Source organism: Mirounga angustirostris, unplaced genomic scaffold, assembly GCF_029215605.1.
Source record: "Mirounga angustirostris isolate CCGP_5_RB_7025 unplaced genomic scaffold, mMirAng1.0.hap1 SCAF_9, whole genome shotgun sequence".
NCBI classification, from domain to species: domain Eukaryota; kingdom Metazoa; phylum Chordata; class Mammalia; order Carnivora; family Phocidae; genus Mirounga; species Mirounga angustirostris.
The window spans coordinates 21,726,371-21,749,444 of NW_026991717.1; the positions used below are offsets into that span (position 1 = coordinate 21,726,371).

At 41.3% G+C, this 23,074-nt stretch overlaps 1 protein-coding gene across 1 annotated transcript in view; it reads right to left on the bottom strand.

Annotated features, from left to right (window-relative positions):
• MTMR10 (myotubularin related protein 10) overlaps positions 1 to 22,368 on the bottom strand; it is a 56,683-nt gene extending 34,315 nt beyond the window's left edge. Inside the window, exons 1-4 of the mRNA XM_045899557.3 lie at positions 20,875 to 22,368; positions 20,233 to 20,293; positions 2,114 to 2,250; positions 199 to 271 (exon numbers count right to left, since the gene is read on the bottom strand). Coding sequence (XP_045755513.1) covers positions 199 to 271; positions 2,114 to 2,250; positions 20,233 to 20,293; positions 20,875 to 20,934 — 331 coding nt within the window. The 5' untranslated portion in view covers positions 20,935 to 22,368. The remainder of the gene's footprint in view (positions 1 to 198; positions 272 to 2,113; positions 2,251 to 20,232; positions 20,294 to 20,874) is intronic.
• Between the last annotated feature and the right edge of the window lie 706 nt (positions 22,369 to 23,074).

Genomic DNA, 23,074 nt, shown 5'->3' on the forward strand with positions numbered 1-23,074 from the left:
CCCTCTCTAAAATAAATAAACGTTTTAAAAAATAATTTATTGACTTTAATATTCTTGGGACTCAAAAAAAAAAGTGGGGGGGGACATAAACCTACAGAAATAAAATTCCAACCTAAATATTTGAGAGGTGTGATTCTTCAAGCAATACTTCCTGAGGAGAATCAGCTTTTTATGGACTGAGTAAAGAATACTACATACCTGTGACAATTTGCTCAATACATGTTAAAGGGACATCATGTTCACCAAGAAGAAGGTTTCTGTAATGGAATTTCTGAAATAAAAATTATGTTCACGTTAAGTCTTTCCCCAACAACCTCAAAGGGTGAGTAACAGATTTACTCTTACATGTGATAAAAAACTATGATGACTATCTCTAAGAAGAATAAAAAGCTTTTGTCTGCAGAACTATGACAGTTCTAAGGAGGGAGTATCTTAGAACACACTTCAGTCATGAAAAGGAAAAAGAAACACATGCTGTGTTCACACTCTCTCCACCTTTCTCTCCATACTTTTAAATATGAAATGAGGTTAAATTGTATGCGGTAATACCATTATAATATCCAAGATATGTAATATTATCAATCACTTCATAGGCAACCATTTGCACGTCTAGTTCTGGTTAAACCGTCAATAAAATAATAAAGAAAAAGAGACTCTTAAGTCATCAGTTTTTAATGGGTAAAATCATGGCTTGATTTTACAAAGGAGACTTTAGAAAATCAGTCTTTAGAAAGTAATTTTTAGAGCAGAAGTTCTACTAGAAATAAAAATCTTCAGGCAAACTACAGCTTTTTTTCTTTTAACGTGTCAACAAACACTTTATACCCATTTTTAAACTGAGAACACAGGTGACACATTAACCTGCTGTCAGTAGAGTACTGGTTTATTTCCCCTATCAGTGGTATGAGATGTGAGCTATTTTAAATATATGCATCTCATTTACAGTGAAGTCTGCAGCCACAGATAAAAATGAAGCTAAAAACAAAGGGGAAAAACCCAAGTCTATAGCCAAATAAATCAGTATGTCTATATACTAGGTATCTGTAAATGCCTTTAGTCTAAATATACCTACAATAGTTTGCAGTAAACACACAAATGTAAGTTAAATATTTTGGCAAACTAATGACTATATGAAATATATGTATCCGGAGTCAGACACTTCTGTCAAAAGTTTACATTAATTATCCAAATATTTGATTAGAGAACAATTCCTATTACAAATAAAAATCTAGGGGATAAAAGTACGTAACACTTTACAAACCAAAATAGAAGAGCCAAGGAAAAGTCCAGAATTTTTAAGTTAATCATACAAATACCTGAACTTTTAAAAACCAAAATTCAACGGTACTACTGTTTTCCAGTGAGACCATAAAATGGCAAGAGGGTTATTAAAGACAAATTTTATTAATATTTTTCTTCATTCTAATTGTACTGGAAATTTGAAATTTCAAACTAGAATTTGATGTTTCAGAAAAGGAATTGGTTAAAAATACTAGGAAATCTAGGGGCGCCTGGGTGGCTCAGTTGGTTAAGCGACTGCCTTCGGCTCAGGTCATGATCCTGGAGTCCCTGGATCGAGTCCTGCATCGGGCTCCCTGCTCAGCAGGGAGTCTGCTTCTCCCTCTGACCCTCCCCCCTCTCATGTGCTTGCTCTCTCTCATTCTCTCTCTCTCAAATAAATAAATAAAATCTTTAAAAAAAAAAAAAACTAGGAAATCTATAAAACGTGCTGTGTTTATACAATTATTTGCTATAAATACTTAAGCTTTTCTCTTTAGGACTAGTAAAAAAAAAAAAAAAAAAGGACAGCTTCATTTTTAAAAGCAATTTAAAATATGCAGAAGAAAGAAAATACTAACTCCCATTATTGAAAGAATATCCAAGCAAAAATCACAGGAGATAAAAAAGCAAGGTGACCAACCATCTCACAAATTCTACTCCTTGAATCCCAACATCCTCCTTACGATTTTGAAGTTTAATATAATACGTTCCCAACATTGTTAATCACTTAATGATTTTATTATAATTTTCCATACCTGTGCTTTATGTAATTACATGTACCGCTCAGAGTCAAATCCTTGATCCAATAAAACAGCACACAAATAACACACACCTGTAACGGCAGCGGGTCATCCGTAATAAAGGAAATTTTGAAGTTACTGCAGATCAGCTTTCCCCACAGATCGTACTGACTTGTGTCCGTTGCAATGCATTTTCTCACAAAATTGACTTCATTTACGACAATTTCTCCTTTTAAAAAAGAAAAATATTGTGTGAGCTATAATTATACCATAAAATGTCTACAGTCACCGTGTGGCCTACAAGGACTACTTCATGGTGACAAGAGTAAGAACAAACCCTGGAGGCCCACCAGGTGCCAGGCACCACGGATGCTTTCATCCTCACAACAGCAAGGTGCTGCCCACCATTTGTGAGACACAGAAACTGAGGCCCGAAGAGCTGAGGGGTCTGAAATGGTTCAAACAGAAAGGCTCAAACTGAGTCTGCATTCTTTAGTGCTACGTGATACTGCCTCTCGTTATCTTTTACTGAAACGCATTCTGGAGAAGAGAGAAACTACTCTCTCTTCTTCAGAGTACTGCTTGAGGGGATATTTGTGTTTTATTAACATGTGACTTTACATCCCAAACCAATTTCTTTGATTCCTTTACTAAGTGATGAGAAACAGAGTTTGGGTTTAACCTCAAAATTAATACAATCTATTATTGGTAAATAGGGTTCCGGATGGTGAGCTAGGAAGACCCTGAACTCATCTCCTCTCGTGGACGTACTGAGTCTATAGCTACATACAGACAATTTCCTCTTAAAAAAAAAACCCTTAAGGCTAGCTGAGTGATGGCTACCCACTGGGCAAATGAGAACTAAACCATATTGCAAGCGGGTAGGAGAGGCTGGGACATAATCTCACTATAAACCCCATCGCTGCATGGTGACCCACAACCAGCATGCAACTCAAAACCCAAAGGAGTGAAGGGTTCAAATGGTACATAAGGCATCCCAAGTTTTAACACATACCTTGAGAGACAAGCCCTCAAAACATGGAACTTTGAAAACCAATGAGGCTTGTGTCCCAAGACCCTACAGATCTGAGAAACTGCTCTTAAAAGGCTCAGACACTTAGACTCACAAACCCGGGGGCCCAAGTCGGAGGCAGTGATGGTGCCCAGACTTAAAGTGAAGGAGGCTTACCTGTGTATATTAAAGCACTGGCCTGAAGGACAGGTGTGTTATTTAACACATGTATCTAGGAGCCTGTTGGAACACTCTCTGGGGACCGAGACTAGTGGATACCACATTCACACACTCCCTCTGCTGTGCTCCAGAGCACCAGGATCTCTCAGAAGGGAGCTTTTACATACATCTATTACCCTGATTTTTGTGGCTGCCAACTAGGGAGCACCTCCTGATCACCTGGCTCTGAAGGCCAGGGGAGCTTCTGTTCTTTGTCCCTTGGGACTGTAATAATCGTGTCACCCAGAAAGGAGCTTGTACCCCTGCCTGGAGCTCTGATTTTTGTGCCTGCTGCCAGGGGACATCTCTCCATCATGTGGCTCTAGGAGGAGATTTTCACTTATAAGTCCCACAGGACTGTAACCACCAGAGAAAGAGTTCTTAAGCAGCTACCACCCCCAAGGTACAGCAAGAGGCAACAGACCCAGGAGCACAGTCCTTCTGTGAAGGAAGACCATTAGCTAAACATCACAACCGTGGCCTGAGGGGCAAGTTTCTAATGACACACACATCTAGGGTCTGACTGTAATCCTTTCGAGAAACCTCGGAGGGTGTGTGCTCTCTTTGTGCTCACGCTCTGCAGCACTCCAGGGCATCAGGGTCTCCTGGAGGGGCACTTTACGTGCCTCTCATGTCCTGGCTTTTATGTCTGGAGTCCTAGTTTTTGCACTGCTGCCCAGGGGACACCCCTTGATCATCTGGCTCTAGTGGCCCCCAGGGGGGTTTGCATTCTGGATACCATGACCCTATGGCAATGAGAGAGATGGTTCTTGGCAGGCAACCACCCCTAGGGTGCTGCACAGACAGGAGACAGGGACCACCACCCCCGCCCCTCTCCCCAGTCTCTCCGAAGGAGGCCTCTCTGCTTATGCTAGAGCAGGCTTCAGGTCTGGCATATATTTAGTGGTCTAGAGAACTGCTGTCAAAGAAAGTGGGCTGTGGAGGCCATCTTGATGTTCTCCCTCTGCCTTTCACCAGCTTACTAGTATCACCCAGAAAAGAGCTCATACACTTGTCTGGAGCACTGATTTTTCTAACTTCTACCCAGGAGACACCTCCAGCTCTCCTGGCTCTCGTGGCCAGTAGGGCTTACGTTTGTGGTCCCACAAGACTATCTATATATTGCATACCTTAAAAAGTTGATGCCTGAGGGTCTGGCTTCCAGTCAGCTGGAATCTAGGTGCTGAGATCCTCCCCTCTGCAACACTGACTGATTTGGCACATCCTGAACTACTGGGAACTATTAAAAATATAATAGGCTGATTGGACAAGCAGGATGGTTTGAACAAAGAGCTGGGGGAGGGCTGAACAATAAGGTTCATCTCTGACACAAGGCCCCTCCTTCAAGACTGTGAGAGGTTGTTGTTTCATCTACTATATAGAAACCAACACAGAGAGTCAAGCAAAGTGAAGAAACAGAGGAGTATGTTCCAAATGACAGAACAAGATAAAACCTCAGAGAAAAAACTTAAATAGAAATAAGTAATTTACCTGATAAAGAGTTCAAAATAATGGTGGTAAAGATGCTCATCGAAAATGAAAACACTAACTCAAAAAGATAAAAGTGCCCCTGTTTATTGCAGCATTATTTACAACAGTTAAGACATGGAAGCAACATAAGTATCCATCAATAGACAAATGGATAAGGAAAATGTGGTATATATACACAATGGAATATTACACAGCCATAAAGGATGAGATCATGCCATTTGAGACAACATGGATGGGCCTAGAGGGTATCATGCTAACTAAAAGTAAGTCAGATTGAGAAAGACAAATACCATATGATTCCACTCGTAAGTATAATCTAAAAAAATAAATAGACAAAAGTCAAAATCAGAACCATAAATAGAGCAAACTGATGGTTGCCAGAGGGGAAGAGAGCGGGTGGTTGGGCAAAGGAGCAGGAGATACAGGGCTCCAGTTATGGAATGAGTAACTTAGAGGAATAAAAAGCAGAACATAAGGAATACATTGTTGATATTGTAATAGCTATGCAATAGGACAGATGGTAGCTACACTTGTGAGCAGAACATAATGTGTAAAGCTGTCAAATCACTAAGTTGTATACCTGAAACTAATGTAACATGGTGTGTCAAGCACAATGAGTTTTCTTGAACTGTTTGAAGGAGGCAGTTTTCAGGATAGCTTTTCTGACTTCACAGATTTTTAAAATTGCATTTAAATTAAAAAAAAAAAGATGCTCACAGAACTGGGGAAAAAAAATGTACGAACACAATGAGAACAAAAAGATGGAAGATGTAAGAAGATACTGAACAGAAGTCACAGGGTTGTCGAATACAGTAACTGAACCAAAAACGCCCCAAGGGGGTTCAATAACAGACTAGATGAAAAAAAAAGAATCAGTCAACTTCAAAACAAGGCAATAGAACCCAGCCCAAATCAGGATAGTAAAAAGAAAAAAAGAATGGAAAATCTGAGGATAGTTTAAAGGACTTACTGGACAACATCAAATGAACTAACATTTGCATCATAGGGCTCCCAGGAGAAGGGAAAGGGGGAGAAATCTTATTGGAAGAAATAATTTCTGAAAACTTCCCTAACCTGGGGAACAGACATCCAGATCCAGGAAGCTCAGGAAGTTCCCAAGAAGAGCAACCCAAAGAGACCCACACCAAGACACACTGTAATTAAAATGTTAAAAGTTAAAGACAAGGAGAAAATATTAAAAGTGGAAAGAGAAAAACAACTTATTACAGACAAGGAAGCCCCACAAGGCTATCAGCAGACCTTTCAGCAGAAACTGCACAGGCCAGGAGACGGTGACTATATATTCAAAGTGCTGAAAGAAAAAAACCCTCTACACAGCAAAATTATTCAGAAGTGGAGAGGAAATAAAAAATTTTCCAGACAAGCAAAAGCTAAAGAAGTTTATCACCACTAAACTGGCTTTACAAGAAATGTTAAAAAAGACTTCTTTACACTGAAAAGAAAGGGCACTAATTAATTACAAGAACACATATGAAGGATTACATCTCACTGGAAAGATACACATATAGTAAAGGTAGCGGATTAATTATGTCTAAAGCTATTAAGAAGGTTAAAAGACAAAAGAAATGACCTAAAACTACAATATTTGGTTACAGGATACAGAAGATAAAAAGATGTAAAATGTGACATGAGAAACTATGAAGTGTGGGTGGGAAGAGTAATTATCTTGAGCTTTACAATGGGATAAAACTTAAATTGTTATCAACTTAAAATAGACTGCAACAGATAGAAGTTGTTATAGGCAAGCCTCATGGTTGCAAAACAAAGCAAAAACCTATAGTACATATACAAAAGATAAAGAGAAAAGAATATAAGATACCACTAAAGAAAGCCATCAAACCACAAAGGAAGAAAGCAATGGAAGAAAGGAACAGAGAGGAACTACAAAAACTGCCAGAAAACAAGTAATAAAATGGCAATAAGCACAAACCTCTCAATAATTACTTTAAATGTAAATGGACTAAATGTTCCAATCAAAAGATACAGAGTGGGTGAATGGATAAAAAAACAAGACCCATCTATATGCTACCTCTAAGAGACTCGCTTTAGATGTATGGACACACAGACTGAAAAAGAAGGATGGAACAAGGGATTTTCCATGCAAATGGAAAGCAAAGCTGGTGTATCTATACTTACATCAGACAAAACAGACTTTAAAACAAAGACTGTGATAACCGACAAAGAAGGGTGCTACATAATGGTAAAAGGGTCGATCCAACAAGAAGATGTAACATTTGTAAATACTTACACACCCAACATTGGAGTACCTAAATATAAAAAGGAAATATTAACAGACCTAAAGGGAGAAATAAGACAGCAATACAATAACGGTTGGGGACTCTATTACTGTCAACAGTTTGAATAAATTACCAAAAGCACAAAATAACAGGCTAATTTCCCTGATGAACATAGACGCAAAAATCCTCAACAAAATACTTGCAAACAGAAAAACTCAATAATACATTAAAACCATCATATACCATGAGGGAATAGGATTTATTCCAGGCATGCAAGGATGGTTCAACATCTGCAAATCAGTCAATGTGATACATCCCATTAACACACTGAAGGGTAAAAATCCTATGATCATTTCAATAGATACAGAAAAAGCATTTGACAAAATTCAACATCCATTTATGATGAAATTAAGGAAACCCATTTACAACTGTATCAAAAAGAATAAAATACCCAGAACTCATTTAACCAAGATGGAAAAAAAAAACAAACCAAAACCCTGTATATTGAAGATGAGGTATTAGTGAAAAAAATTAAAGAGGACACAAATAAATGGAAAGATATCCCATGCCCATGACCTGAAGAATTAATATTGTTAAAACGTCCATTCTACCCAAAGCAATATATAAATTCAATGCAATCTCTACCAAAATTCCAGTGGCATTTATCACAGAAATAGAACAATCTTAAAATCTGTATGGAACCATAAAAGACCCAAATAGCCAAAGCAATCTTGAAAAAGAAAAACTGAAGGCACCATGCTCCCTGATTTCAAGCTATATTATAAAGCTATGGTAATTAAAACAATATGGCCATTGGTAAACAGACACATAGATCAATGGAACAGAATAGACAGCCCAGAAATAAACCCACCCACATGTATTTGGCCAATTAATTTCGAACAAAGGAGCCAAGAGTATACAATGGGGGAAATGACAGTCTCTTTAATAAATGGTATTTAGAAAATTAGATAGTCATATGCAAGAGCATGAAATTAGACCACTATCTTACATCATACACAAAAATTAACTTAAAATGGATTAAAGACTCGAATGTTAGACCTAAAACCATAAAACTCCTAGAAGAAAACACAGGTGGTACACTCCTTAACACAGGTCTTGGTGATAATTTTTTGATTCTGACACCAAAAGCAAAAGCTTTTAACAAAAGCAGAAACAAACAAGTGGGACTTCATCAAACTAAAAAGCTTCTGCCCAGCAAAAGAAACCATCAACAGAATGAAAAGGCAACCTACTGAATGAAAGAAAATACTCTGAAATTATAGAAGAGGCTAACATCCAAAATATATAAAAAACTCATAAAACTCAACAGCTAAAACAAACATAAAACCTGATTTTAAAAATGGGCAGAAGATCTGAATAAATATTTCTCCAAAGAAGACATACAGATGGCCAATAGGTACAGGAAGAGGTGCTCTATATGTCAAGGAAATGCAAATCAAGAGTACAATGATACATCACCTCACACCTGCTGGAATGGCTATTATCAAAAAGATTAGAAATAAGTGTTGGCAAGGATGTGGAGAAAAGGCAATCCTTCTACACTGTTGGTGGGAATGTAAATTGGTGCAGACACTAGAAAACAGTGTAAAAGTTCCTTAAAAATTAAAAACAGAACTACCATATGATCCAACAATTCCACTTCTGGGTATTTATCCAAAGAAAATGAGAACATTAACATGAAAAAATATATGCACCCACATATCACTGCAGCATTATTTACAAAAGCCAAAATATGGAAACAACATAAGTATCCATCAGTGGATGAACAGATAGAGAAGACGTGGCACATATTATGCCCCCCTCCCCCACACAGGAATATTATTCAGTCATAAAAGAAAATGAAATCTTGCCATTTGCAACAACATGGATGCACCTTGGGGGCATTATGCTAACTGAAATTAGTCAGACAAATACTGTATAATCTCTCTTATATGTGGAATCTAAAAAATAAACAAACAAAAACAATCCAAGGTCTTAGATATGGAGAGCAACTTAGTGTTTGCCAGAGGTGGAGGATGAAGAAATGGGTGAACTGATTTGGTTTTTTTTTAAGTTTAAATAAATTGATTTTTAAAAAAATTTAAATAAGGTATATTCCATAAAGCCAAAGTGAGTTTCCCTCTGCACCCAAATTATAACTTACTTGGCAATAAAACTTTAAAATATAGTTTCAGAGTACTTGGCAATAAAACTTTAAAATATAGTTTCAGAGTTAAAAGAGAAGACTAAAGAAAGAAACGTAAGATGTCAAAACAAAATTTATAATGTGCTTTGAAAGGAGTAATTTATTTAAAGCGTGGTCTTCATTAAAATAAACCTTAATTTCAAGATCTAAAATTCAACTAGACCCAGGGACATTTTTAAACATTCCGTCTCCAGGGTCAATGGTAGAAGAGTGAGGGTACTGATCTACTTCATCCATATTTATCACTGTAAAAACCTTAACAGTGGTGGATAGAACCTGTTTGCTGACAAGCCCCAAATACCTACCAATTCAAGAATGCAACTATAGTCTCAAAACGATCCTTTCGCTCAACAAAACTGTTCTGATAAATTTGAGTTGTAATAATAACTTTTATTCGAAGTTCTTAAAAATACACAAGATTATTTTAAGAACAGCAACCTACCATTTACTTGAGGATTTAATTCAAATTTACTCAGGTCAAATTCTCAGCTTAAACCATCTGAGTAATTTTCCATCCCGAAGACAAACCTCCTTCACATGGCCTGTGAGGCCCTGCGCCCCTCACCCTCTGCCACTGTCCTCCTCACCCTCACACCATAGTGCTCTTTTAATCCCTCCTAGGGATCATACTGCTTCCACTGGATGCGGTGTTTGCACATGTTGTTCCCATTTCCTGGAATATTCTCCCTTAGCCTAATCACTTTCTCAGAAATGCCTTTTTTTTTTTTAAATGTCCCCACCTAGATTAAATCCCTCAACCCCAGCATCATATACTTGTAATCCCTAGCATTTACACAGCTACAATTATACATATATTTTTAAATTACTGCCCGTCCCACCCTTAGGATCATATGTTCATGAGGGCAGAAGGTGGTCTGATTTTTCCTCAATGCTGAAATTTCAGTTCCTAGACAAATGCCTAGCACAAGGTAGGTGTCTATTAAATGAGTGTTGAACATGTGAATGAATTAAATCACTTCACTGCTCCCTGGTTTATCAGGCAACTACCACCAATAGAAGAGAGGGTGCTCCAGACAGAACAAAAACCAGGAATTTAATATGGCCAAGCAGCCAAGAGGGTGTGGAGATAAGCTGCGTGCGTATACTCACATGAAGTTAGAAAAAAGGAATAGAACTGCTGTGCTTGCCTACCACATACACAGGGAGCTATATTGGGAGTTTCTCAAAATTTTTCCCATTTGATTCTTTCAACAACCTGTAAGGTATGGCAGATAACGGACTTGGACCCAAAGAATCACTTTCCTAAGATTTAAAAAATAATAAGAAGTTGGGCGCCTGGGTGGCTCAGTTGGTTAAGCGACCGCCTTCGGCTCAGGTCATGATCCTGGAGTCCCAGGACTGAGTCCCGCATTGGGCTCCCTGCTCGGCGGGGAGTCTGCTTCTCCCTCTGACCCTACCACCCCCTCTTGTGTTCTCTCTCTCTCACTCTCTCTCTCAAATAAATAAAATAAAATCTTAAAAAAAAAATAAGAAGTTTTCAACTTATAACCAAGTGTTCTGATATCAAATCCAGTATTTGTTTCTCTACGCTTACATAAAATTAAATGTACTGTTTCCAGAAACAGGAAGCACCAAAACTGAATTAAAGATTCAAAGTACTAGTCTTAACTGGATTCTAATGAGAAAAAAATTTTAAATGACAAAACTATACATTGAAACTCATCAAATAATTCGAATACATAAAATTTAAATCTTCAATAGCTCTTTGAACCCAATGCCTCCCCCAATATCAGAATGTGGGCTAGTGAATACTCAATCCTTTCTTCCCACCAAGAAATCTTAGCTACCAATTATAAGACAGCCCTTAACTTGAAAATAAAAACAAAACCCTAAATTAATTATTCACATTTCACACAGTTAGATGTCGTACTCCTGTAACACTGATTTCTTCATACTAAAACTACTGGCTCACAAAGTATAACCTACATCACTTCATGCTACGCCACTTTTCTTGACTAGCAAACTCATCCGCCCAAGGACTCTCAAACCAACGCTATAAATATTCATTCAGTTGTAACTCTAAAGATTCATATGTATTTTTTATGTATGTTATACTCAAAAGTTTACTTAAAAAAAAAAAAAAAAAGCCATACCACAGGATTTTAGGTTCCGGAGAAGGGGAGAAGTGATAACGGAAAGAGATGGAGGTCTTATTAGACAGGACATGGCAGCCTCATAGTACCATCAGCCAACTGTATTTATAAAGCACACGCTCAAGGACAGCCCTTCTTCTCTAGCAACATGATCCTCTTATTTACGGCACAAATGTAAAATGTCAAGCCCATGAATGCACTGAGAATGAGACAAAGATAAAAGGAGAATGCATTTAATCATTTCATGAGTCCAGGGGATGGCTGGGCACAGCCCACAGACCAAGTCCAGACCTGGTTTTTGTAAGTAACATTCTACTGAAACATATCCATACTTATTTGTGTACTGGCTATGACTGCTTTCACGGGACAAAGACAGAGCTGAATACTTGCGACAGAGACTTTATGGCCTTCAAAGTCCAAAACATTTACTGCCTGATACCTTACAGAAGGTTTGCTAGACATGGCTTCTTAAGAAGTTTTACATATATTCAGATGGATACAGAAACAGAGAGAGATGTGTCTATTCGTGGGTTAATATCACAGGGGCATATTTTCTACTTTGGCCCCTATAGGCCTAAGGCGTGACACTCCAGCAACAAAGCATATTGAGCACATGGATCTTGGTCTTTAAAGACCATTCTCCAATGACAGGAACCTGAGATCCTTGCAAAAACAGCTAATTCCAGAGCCGGGGCAGAGGAAACACAACATAAGTAGGGAGTCTCTGGTAGTTCCAGAATGCCAGAAAGGAAGGAAAGAGAAAGAGTCGGCGGGGGGTAGGGGGGCGGGGAGGATATTTCAAAAGGATACAGGCTCCAACATGAAAGAATGCATCAGTCCATCAGTAAAAATGGAGAAACTGTCAGACTAAAGACGCTAAGGAGACATAATGACTAAATGCAATATGGTATCCCTGGTGGCATCTTGGAACAGCTAATGGACATTAGTGGAAAAACTAGGGAAATGTGAATAAAACTTGCATTGCTAATTTCTTAATTTAGCTAAATTTAAAAAGGTCATGCAAGATATTAACATCAGGGGCAGCTGGGTGAACAGTGTACGTTAACTACCTGCACTCTTTTAGACAACTCTTATAAATCCAAGTGTATTTAAAAATAAAACTACTGAGAAAAAACTGGACAAGAAATAGAAAAGTAACAACAAAAGTTGAATAGGGACTCTCTGGGCTGTGGTCTTTTAAGGAAACTGAAGCGTCAAACAGTGCTGAGAGCGGAAAATGGGAACAAGGCTTTGGGAGAGAAAGAGAAGTCGGGCGGGATGGAGGGCAGGATGAAAAGGAGGGCACTGCTGGAGAGATGCTCTGTTTGGGTCCTATTATAAGCATATAATTAAGTAAGCGTCAAGTTAACCTGGCTTGAGTTTTATTTGATAACATTAAATTATGTTCACGTGGAACCAGGCTTTAAAATGTTTGGCTCAGGTAGTACAGCTGTCCACTCTCATAATAATTTTCCGCTCATACTCCATAAAAAAGCAGTAACACTGGGTAGGGACTGTTAAAGCTACTGCAAGTACTACGGTCCGGGGGGCCTGAACACTAGCTTAGAGACAGGAAAGAAAAAGATACGATATGGCCTCTTCCTAGAGAGGATAGATACATAAATAGAAGAGTACTGAGGCTGTCCTTGCTTCATCTTGAATTAGTGAGCCCTAAGAAAGAAAGCGTCTATCAAAAGCTTCAGAACTCCAGAGGGCCATGAAGTTTTCCTAGAGACCAGTCCTGCGCCTGTCAGGTGGCAGAGCTGTGCTGTGCTAGCCGGCCTGCACTGGCTCAGGACAATCTCCAGTTCCCCGCGCCACCCGCCCCCCCCAGTCCGGGCTCTGGGCCCTCAAGTTGACAGCCTGCAATCAGCCCTGGTGGGAGGATTTTCACCACCAAGCACTTTCCAGCACACCACTGGAGGGAAGCCACGGGGAGGCCTCATGGAAGATAAAGTAGGAAATTTGTTTCACTGTGGGGTAAGCAAAAAGCACCGCAGAAAAAGCTATCTAAATCAGATGATGAGTCAAGAGTTTCTACTACAACCTGGAAAGGGATCAAGAAATCATCAAAATTTGTTTTCGCAAGACCCTTCCACCCATAAAAATAATGAAAGGAAATAGAATTAAAATTAATAAATCTTCAAAAATGGTATAGCTAAGAAAGTTTTTAACTTCCAGAGAACCAAAAAATGTCATCTTTCATAGTATCTTTCACATTTAGAAAGTCAATACATTTAGAAAGTCAATACATGTTTGATGAATAAAAATAAATTTTCCCATAATACATTTTAGTTTGGAAGATAAGACAAAGCCTTACCGTATACAGTGGCTAATTAACCTACGGAATGTGTTTAGGCCAACAAAGAATTCAATATATGGCTTTACATATGGTGACTGGCTGTCTGCAATGGAGGGGATTCTTGGCATGCGGGACTTTCAGCACTAATACCAGGACGGTCACAGGCAAAGTGGGACCAGTTGTCACCCTAGCTGTAGATAAATTCAGGAATTAAAGTGGCCTAAAAATTATGAAGGGAGGTTGAAACTATATGGAAGACAAACACAAAACGTCTAATGCCATCGTGGGTACTAAGGGTCCAGTTTTGCAGGTCACACAATACAGAAAAGCATGTAATCAAGTAGCACGTCCAGTAAGTGGGCTGAAGGAGGGTTAGAAGTGCAGACCCTGGGAAGAAACCAGAAAGAAATCTTTTTTTTTTTTTTTAAGATTTTATTTATTTATTTGACAGAGAGAGACACAGTGAGAGACGGACCACAAGCAGGGGGAGAGGGAGAGGGAGAAGCAGGCTTCCCGCCGAGCAGGGAGCCCAATGCGGGGCTCGATCCCAGGACCCTGGGATTATGACCTAAGCCGAAGGCAGACGCTTAACGACTGAGCCACGCAGACGCTTAACGACTGAGCCTCCCAGGCGCCCACCAGAAGGAAATCTTGAAGGCAGAAGAAGACTGAGATCGAGAGAACATGTGATGACAACAGTGACAAAGGCCTAAATAAAGAATCAGGCATCTGGGAGAGAGAAAGGAACCAGCCTGACTGAGGCAAGTATCAACACTAGGAAACAGTACAGAGGTCAGCAAGGTGGAGTGCTGGCAAATTACAGGGGTTACCGAATTTGGATTTTTATCTTGGGTAAGTAGGATTTTACTTGTGCAAGTATCCGGAGATATTCTGAGCAGGAGCTAAGGTGCAGAGAGACTGACGGTCAGAAGTGAGGAAGCGAGTAACGAAATGCTGGCCTGTGGGTCCTGCGGCAGCAACCTGAGGACTGTTCTGAAGGCTCCACAGGTGAGGGACAAACAGAACAGTTACATGCCTCACTGTTCCCAAATGGAGTCACAAGTCCTTCGGTGCTTTCAAAAGCAACGTATGTATGAATTAAAATACTGCAAAAAATCAGCCTACAATCATCTTCAAAGCCGATCTACAAAAAAGTATTAAAAAACAACACAAATCGTAAAACACCCAAAAGAGAACGTCTACCTTTAAGGGATTTACCGTGCAAGTGACGAAGTAAGAATTACAGTGAGGCAGAAAACAAGAACAGTACGCAAATGGTCTAAACAGTGAATATGTAAAAAAATAAACAAGACATCTACCCAACAATGGCTATGTTCATTTTCCAGATGGCCCAGGGTCGTATGCTTTCCTGATCCGATTACAAAAGACTCTGACAATGAGTGCATTCATTATCCATCTAACAGTTAATCTTGATGCTGAAAGCGCTGCTGGCATTACAGATGGGAAGGGGGAAAGAGCTGAGCGGACACACAGCCTTACACGGTGGCTGAGGCTCAGCAGGCACTCAAGATGCAGGGCAGAAGTCATTTCCTGACACCTCCCCAACCCCCAATCTCGCTTCGGTGACCTTCCTCGGAGCCCTCGCCACCTCTGCTCTCCTGAAGCATTTCCTCCAGTGAACTGAAACCATCTAAGGGCAGGACCCCAACTTTTTCAGCTTTTCAGCACGAACATGCATTAGATACCTGTGGAACAGTGAACTCGTTACTGTTAGCCACGGTGTTTCAAGCCATCCTCCCTCCCACCTCACAGATCCTTAATCAGATCCTGCCCTAGAGTTAGAAGAGAGAAAAGGCCAGCAAGCCCACTTACTGCAAAGCTCACCACCTCATGACAAAGCCGCTGGCATTCCACCAGCCTCTGCTTCGGCACGGCCAGTGACAGAAAGTCCACTGCCACCAAGGCAGTCCGTTTTCTGGCAGCTGAAATTGAAAGTTGTTCCTCAAGTTGGGTCAAAATCTGTCACTGCTGTGGAAAGGGCACAGCCAAGGACAGAGCTCTTTTTACCTCACTAGAGAACTTCCAGGCAGACATCCAATCCACCCCCTCTCCAGTTCCAAAGCATAAATCTGTACCCTCATGTCACCAGTGCGGCCAGGTAGGCCCTGTTGCTTAGTGGTTAAAGGCACAGCCTGGGAGTGGGGCTCAGAATCCCGGCTCTGCCCTTGCTACCTGTGCGTACTGGGCAAGTTACCTACCGTGTGCAACTACAGTCATCTCATTGGGCACACGAAGATAAATGGGTGCCTCCCCGAGAAAGCTGTTATGAAGAGTAACCTGAAAGCTACATATTAAAGATTTTAGCTGAAAGTATCAGAAGTGTGCCTGGAGCTAGCTAAGTAAAAAGAAATCTGTGGCTTTTGTGTTAGCTGGACTTCAAGGAAAATGGAGCCCAGGAGCCTGAACACATTCGGAAGTCCTCCTTAGTGTTACGCCTCTGCCTCTCTCTAAAACATGGGACTTCACTCTTTGGGGCAGGTTTCCTGGAACTACGGCCACTGGCAGAATTACCAAAAAGGAATCTGAAAATATCCAGAGGCAGAACTGTGCCCATTCTTGCAGTCTGGGGGTGGGTTATTATCCTTGCTGGCCACACTAGAACCCAAGGCAGTGTGGGGATGGGGAAGATCAATGTGTCAAAGGAGAGAGGGTGAGTTTTTCAGAAGACAGTGAAATGATTCCTAGGCAGACAAAATTACTGATGATCTCTGTGTAAGTGCTCATTAAATTGTACCTATGGGGTCACCTGGGTGGTGCAGTCGGTTAAGCATTGACTCTTGGTTTCAGCTCAAGTCATAATCTCATGGTCCTGGGATCCAGCCCCACATTGGGCTCCCTGCTCAGCGAGGAATCTGCTTGGGATTCTCTCTTCCTCTCCCTCTGCCCCTCCCACTTGTGTGCTCTCTCTCTCTCTCTCTAAAATAAATAAATCTTTTTAAGAAATTATATCTATGATATTATAAAAACCTTATCAAATGGTTTCTAGTTCAGATTCCACAAATCAGGTATACTATAAAAACAATTCAGGCAACCAACACAGAGTTCTTAACCTTTTATATTGCTAACTTAAAAACTTCTTTAAAGCCGTAGCTACTACCACCATCATTTAACAGAGAATATATCTATAACGAGGAAGCTGGAAGAACAAAATCTCAGAATACAGGACAATCCTTCAAATCAGCTTAGCTCTGTGGGCAAAAGCTGCATTTTTCCTAATTTTCTCAACTGGACCAAGGGCTGGTAAAAACTTCATCCAGATCTGATGCCAGCCAGATCCTGGAAAAGAGTAATATAGGTCACTATCTTCTCCCTTGTCCAAAGGCGTTGCTGTGATGCAGGCACACACTCCTCTAGCACTTTCCCCATCTGGCACAGAGCCAGGCACCCAGCTCAGGTGCTCAGTGAACTGCTTCACCAGTCCAGCAGCTCTCTGAAAAAGATATGAGCATAGTCTGGGGTGCCTGGGTGGCTCAGTCAGTTAAGTGGCCAATTCCTGATTTTGGCTCAGATCATGATCTCGGGGTTCTGAGATAAAGCCCCACATCAGGCTCCGTCCTGGGTGTGGAGCCTGCCTAAGATTCTCTCTCTCTCTCTCTCTGCCCTCCCCTCCAAAATATATGAACATAGCCTGGCAGTACTTGCCCTTAACAAATATATGCTGGAACATACACACACACACGTGTATTTAAAAATTCAAACTCTCCCTATTTTCAAAAGGATTGGGGTGATTTTACACATATACAACACAATCATTAAAAGAACAAGATTCCTGTAATGATGGGAAGATGAAGAGAAAGCCCAGGCAAAGCTAGCTGCCTTGACAGGGCACTGTATCTCAATTCCAGGCTCAGATAATAATTCTCTTAAGAAGTGTGGCTCTGGGAGACAGCAGAGACACATGGCAGAAAGTAACAGTCTTCCACTACTCAATCTGAGAGCTGGTCTGTCTGCCTGTGTGTATGGCTACGGTAACAATTCAAACTGGTGTTCTAGGGGTCCTTTCATTTGGTCAGACACTCAAGCAGCAGCTCAATGCATCGCACTAGACATCAAGTCCACAAAGCCGAATTAGACACAACTTCTACCTCAAGGAGATTCATGAACCAGGCAAACTGAAAATTACTACCACAAAGCACAATCGGAATTAAATTACCAGTTTCTTCTATTTTCTTCACTTAATAAAAGACGAAGATCATTTTAAATTTAGTCTTGTTAAGTTCCAAAGGAACACACAGTAACTGCACACAATTCATTTCGTGTCTAATTTTCATCTGCTTGTAAAAGTTCAAACTTTGGGCAACTAAAGTAGGATATCCTTGAACCCAAGGCACTATGCCAAAGTATAACATGCAATACTATATCTCTGAACAATTACTTCTTGTTCCGTGTGCCTGTGTAAAGCCACAGCTGACTTGGCCAAGCTTCCTCTTGGTTTCTGACTATAAGTAAGGCAAGAACTATATTATTAAGCCCTCTTAGTAAAAACCCTAACCTAGCCCAGGTCTTTAGATGACCAATGCCTCAATTACTTTCCACCTGTCTTCCAGATTTCACAGGTCAAGTAGTAGGACGCAGGCCAAAGGAGGAGCAACGGAGGTTCTGGTGGTAGTCAGACAGGTGGCTCAAGAGGGGAAGCAGGAAACAGAGACCAAAACGGGGTGGCCGGGTAGAAAGAAACTGGGGAGTGTATGGGAAGGCCAAGATGAGAAAGAAAAGGAGTGAGGAAGGAAGGCAAAAGACACACTCATCCAGGATTGGCTAAATGTTTTGTAAGAAACAGGTTAGCTGCAAACAGAATCCAGCGTACCAGAGCCATCATGTTTGCATACCCAGAGCCAATATAAGAAAAAGTAACACGGATCAGAGTATCTACATTTAGCTGCCCTTTCTAGGACTCACAAACCACTTACAGGCAGGAAATGAGTTCATACCTTCCCCAGAGAACTGTGACTTTTTAGTAGAAAGGTAAGTTTTTAGTTAATTCTGTAGTTCTTCCTGCTCACTGATATTTAGTAACTCTTTCATAAGCATATCTTAAATATAAAAGGCAATCCTAAAAAATCAAGCACTATCATTTATATCTAAGACCTGTGGTTTATTAACGCCAAATCATAATATCAGAAGAGGGAAGGAAATCAAGGCCTATGAACAGGGCCTATTCAGACAAAGTAAAGGAAGCCAAAGTTCAATAGCTCACAGGCACTCACTCAATTAAGATGAGTACTGTTTCCCACAGCTGACTTTTAAATGCCTGGAGTGACTAAGGCTAAAACAAGAGCATGCACAGGGAGCAAAGGTTACTTATTATTTCTATTGTTCACTCTCAGGAAAAGTACAAAGGATTATTTTAGTACACACTGGCTGGATAAAAAACATTAACAAAATAAAGGCAAAATATTTATAACTAAGTTCCATAATAAAGCTGAAAACAATTTTTAAGAGTTAGCATCTATAATACTGAACCACAGGTTGATTGTAATATGTTTGTTCCTACTTAACATTTAAAATTTGAAGCACAAAATAAAGTTTCCATATTCAATTACTACCTATAAAGTTCTAATCCCTTTACTAGATTTAGCATTAAGTAATGACTAAGATTTTTAAATGTTGAAAGTAGCACAAATTGGTATTTGATTAGATAACAGGCTTTCCTAGGTATCTGGCTACTCCACGCAAGAATCGTATTAAACAACCAAATTTTCCTAATTATTACATAATTGTTATACAATTCAAAACACCAATTAAATAGTATTTTATATGCTTTAAAACTTAACTCCTATCTCTCACCAATTCCTACCTCTACCTCTTAAGGTGTTTCAAGGTAAATTTTGTTCTAAACCAGTGCTTCTCCACTGGGAGGAGATTTTGCTCCTGGACGCAAAAGACAAAAAATAAGTTTTGGCAACGTCTGGAGACATTCTGGTGGTCACATTAGGAGGTGGAGAAGGAGGTACTCCTGGCATCTGGTGAGTAGAGGCCAAGGATACTGCTAAACGTCCTAAAATGCACGGGACAGTCCCTATACCAAAGGATTGCTGGGCCCAAAATGTTTCGCAGAGCCTCTGTCGTGAAACCCCATTCTAAACTGAAACAATCTGCAAACACAGCTGACACCTTCAAAAAAACAACTGCCAAGTAAGTAATTCAATGTTCACTAAGCTTTGTTATTGGTATAGCGAGCCAAACATAATAAAAGTTGCTTTTCATACTACTAAAACGATGACCTATTAATCATTAATGCATGAAGTTGCAGACAAGAAGGGCAAAGAGTACTCTCCCTACCTAACCAATTAATGATTGCTTCAAAAATGAACATTTCAGGAGACAAAAAAGGAAATGAGGTAGTGATATTCTTGAGAGCTTTCTAGGGTGCTTACATTTTCAAGGACAAACACCAAATTAATCACTACTTTTTGTTGCTGTTATTTAGTTCTGACCAAGTTTTTCTGTCATCTCAGTCGTTAGATTTTTAACCAGGTAAAGTTTAACGTAAATACAAGGGAGAAGTTAGCCACATAGTACTAGTTGGTAGAATAATCTTGGACCAAAACACATTCCTAAAGTATCTGTTGAAACTCTGATGTTTACCTGGCAAAAGGACTGGCTCCAGTTTTTTAATCTTCGGTTCCGAATTAATCTTATCGTCAGTCTGAAATACATCAGCAAAATAAATCAAGATCAAAACTTTTTCTCCCCGTGAGAGATACGAAAGCAATTTTTGTTTTCTAAGTGATGACACATGCAACAGACACATATTTCCCCCGCCCCCTTAAAATCTTTCACGTTTTACCAGATCTTTTAAAGATCTCTTCATTATCAATTGGGAGTCTGACAAAAATATTAAAACGGCCTCTGCCGCTTCCAGGTGTTCACATTTATGACAGGTAACCTCCTCCACCAGAGCCCACAAGCGATGCAATCGTGCTGGCGGCCACAGTGCGGACAACTGCCAGGCGAAGAACTAAATAAACCCAACTCCAAACACTCCCTTGAGTCCCATCACACGGCAAAACGACGGATCACAGGTCTCCGGGCTGAGAATGGCTGCGGCGAAGTTTTACAAGTTTCCACCGAGCCAGCGGGGGCTCCCGAGAAGGCGCTTTTCCCGGCGTCGGGCTCTGGCAATCGCGCGGCCGGGAACAGGGAGACCGGGGGAGCCTCCGGGGGTCGGCCCGGCGGCTCCCAGGAAGCGCCAAGGAGAGGGGCGCTCGCGGGGAGGGGGTTGTTTACCTGGGGCGGCGGCAGGAGGTAGGACCTGAAGGTGGGTCTGGGAGGCTTGAGGGAGAACATGGTGTCGTCGCCTTTCCGCTCTGGCCGGGTCGCAACCCGGGACCCGCCGCCGGTCGGCGGTAGCGCCGACGCCTCCCGACGCCCGGGGGTTCGGAGCTGCCCGTGCGGCCGCCCAGGCCCCGTCTGCGGCCAGCCGGGCCGGGCGGACTGACGGGCGGGGACACGGCGGAGCGCCCGCCCGAGCGGGGAGGAGCCGGGGCCAAGTCGGGTCGACTCGGGCGCCGGGGCCCATCCCCGGAAGGGGCCCGGCGCCCCGCCCCGCGAGACGGTGCGTGCGGAGCCGGCGGCCGGCCTCTCCCGGCCTCTAGGCCGCGCTGGTGCCGGAAGGCAGGGCTCGCCCCGCTCGCCTGCTGCCGGGACCTCAGCGAGGGCGCCGGGGGGAGCGGGGCTCGGCAGCCATCTTGAGAGCGCAGCCGAGGGACGGCGCTCCTACGGCGGCCCGCAGGACTCACGGCGGCTCGCGGGGACCTACGGCGGCCCGCGGGGGTCATGGCTGAGGCTGGAGGGGGCCGGCGATCTTGGCTCTGAGCCCTCTCTTTTCGGCTGCTCCGTGCGCTCTTTTCCTGGGCCAGCTCTCTGCACTGCTGCTCCTTTGTCACCCAGCTCGCGCGATCATTGTGGTTTTAAGTCGTCCGGAGGAGCCCGGGACATTGGGGAAGGGGCCTCTGGTGCCCCGGACTCAGTCACACTGTGCATCCAGCGTGTGAGGGACCCGCGCTGGGAAAGTGGACCGGTGCTGCCAGCAATGACCAGGATCGAACGTCCAGCGCGGTCTGTACCGCATGTGATAAAGCTCAAAGGCCCCACGATTGGGGAAGATTTTCTTCCATCATCCCGTCTGCTGTCTTTGCGCAAAGCTTGGAGGCTGGGATGTCTGTCCTACCAGCCGAGCCGACTGCTGATTTCCATGGGATGCGCGGGCCTGGGGACTATCGGCAGATGACATTGGCAGGCAATCCAGACTCCTCAACTTAGTTTATTAACTTCTACCCTCCTTATTAAAATTTAATGTAGAAAAAGACATTAAGCAAGTTCCCTCCCTTTCTTTTCTTGCCCATCCTCACAGGTGAAGATACTAGTGAGCGGGAACATGATCAAAAGCCCAGTGAGAGTGAGGCACTAACAGTGTGGGGGCCTTCAATAGGCTATGGGGCAAATAATCCACCCATTAATTGTATAGAACAGATGAACTTCAGCAGATCGAGCACAGGGCATTTCTTAACTCTAAACTGGAGCAGCCTTTGGTGGAAGGGGGCCAGTGATGTATCATTTTGGTGAGTCTATTAGTTGAGACTTGATTCTTCTTCTGCTTTGAAGAATAAAACCCTAATCCAACATTTTATAACTAATGTCACAAGGAAGCTGCAATGTGATCATATGAATCACAATCATACTGACAAGTGTTGCTAATGGAAACATTAAAAAATTTTAAGATTCAAAAGTTTGCTTTTTATCTGAAAATAATTTATCCTGGATTCAGAACCCTACAGATCTTTGTTGTTAATTTGGGTAACACATGATTTCATTTGCTCAGGAACCACAATTGTACTTTAAAATGTTAAGGTCATGTGGTCATAGGTGTTAAAAACACTTGTGAACATATATTTTTAAAATTTTTATGAATAGTCTGTGACTTTTCTTCCTTAAGTGGATTAAAAAAAAAAAGTCATGCAAAAAAGATCAGATTTGTGGTTAACAGAGGTGGAAATTGGAGGAAGGTGGTCAAAAGGTACAAACTTCTGGTTACAAGATACATGAATGTTAGGGATGTAATGTATAGCATGGTGTAATGTATAGTTAATACAGCTGTATGGTAGATAGGAAAGCTGTTAAGAGAGTAAATCCTGTGAGTTTCCATCACCAGAAAAAAAGTTTTTTCTTTGTTTGCTTTCTCTTTATTGTGTCTGTGTAAGTTGATCAATGCTAGACCTATTGCAGTAATCATTTCACAGTATATGTAATTCAAACCATTATGCTGTACACCTTAAACTTATACAGAGGTATATGTCAATTATATCTCAAAACCGGGGGAAAATGGACTTTTTTTCCCCCACAAATACTCTTCAAGCAATATATGGGCTTTTCTTTATACTTAAGTGACTTTGTGGTTTAAGTTTTGTCATATTGATTTTCTTAGGAT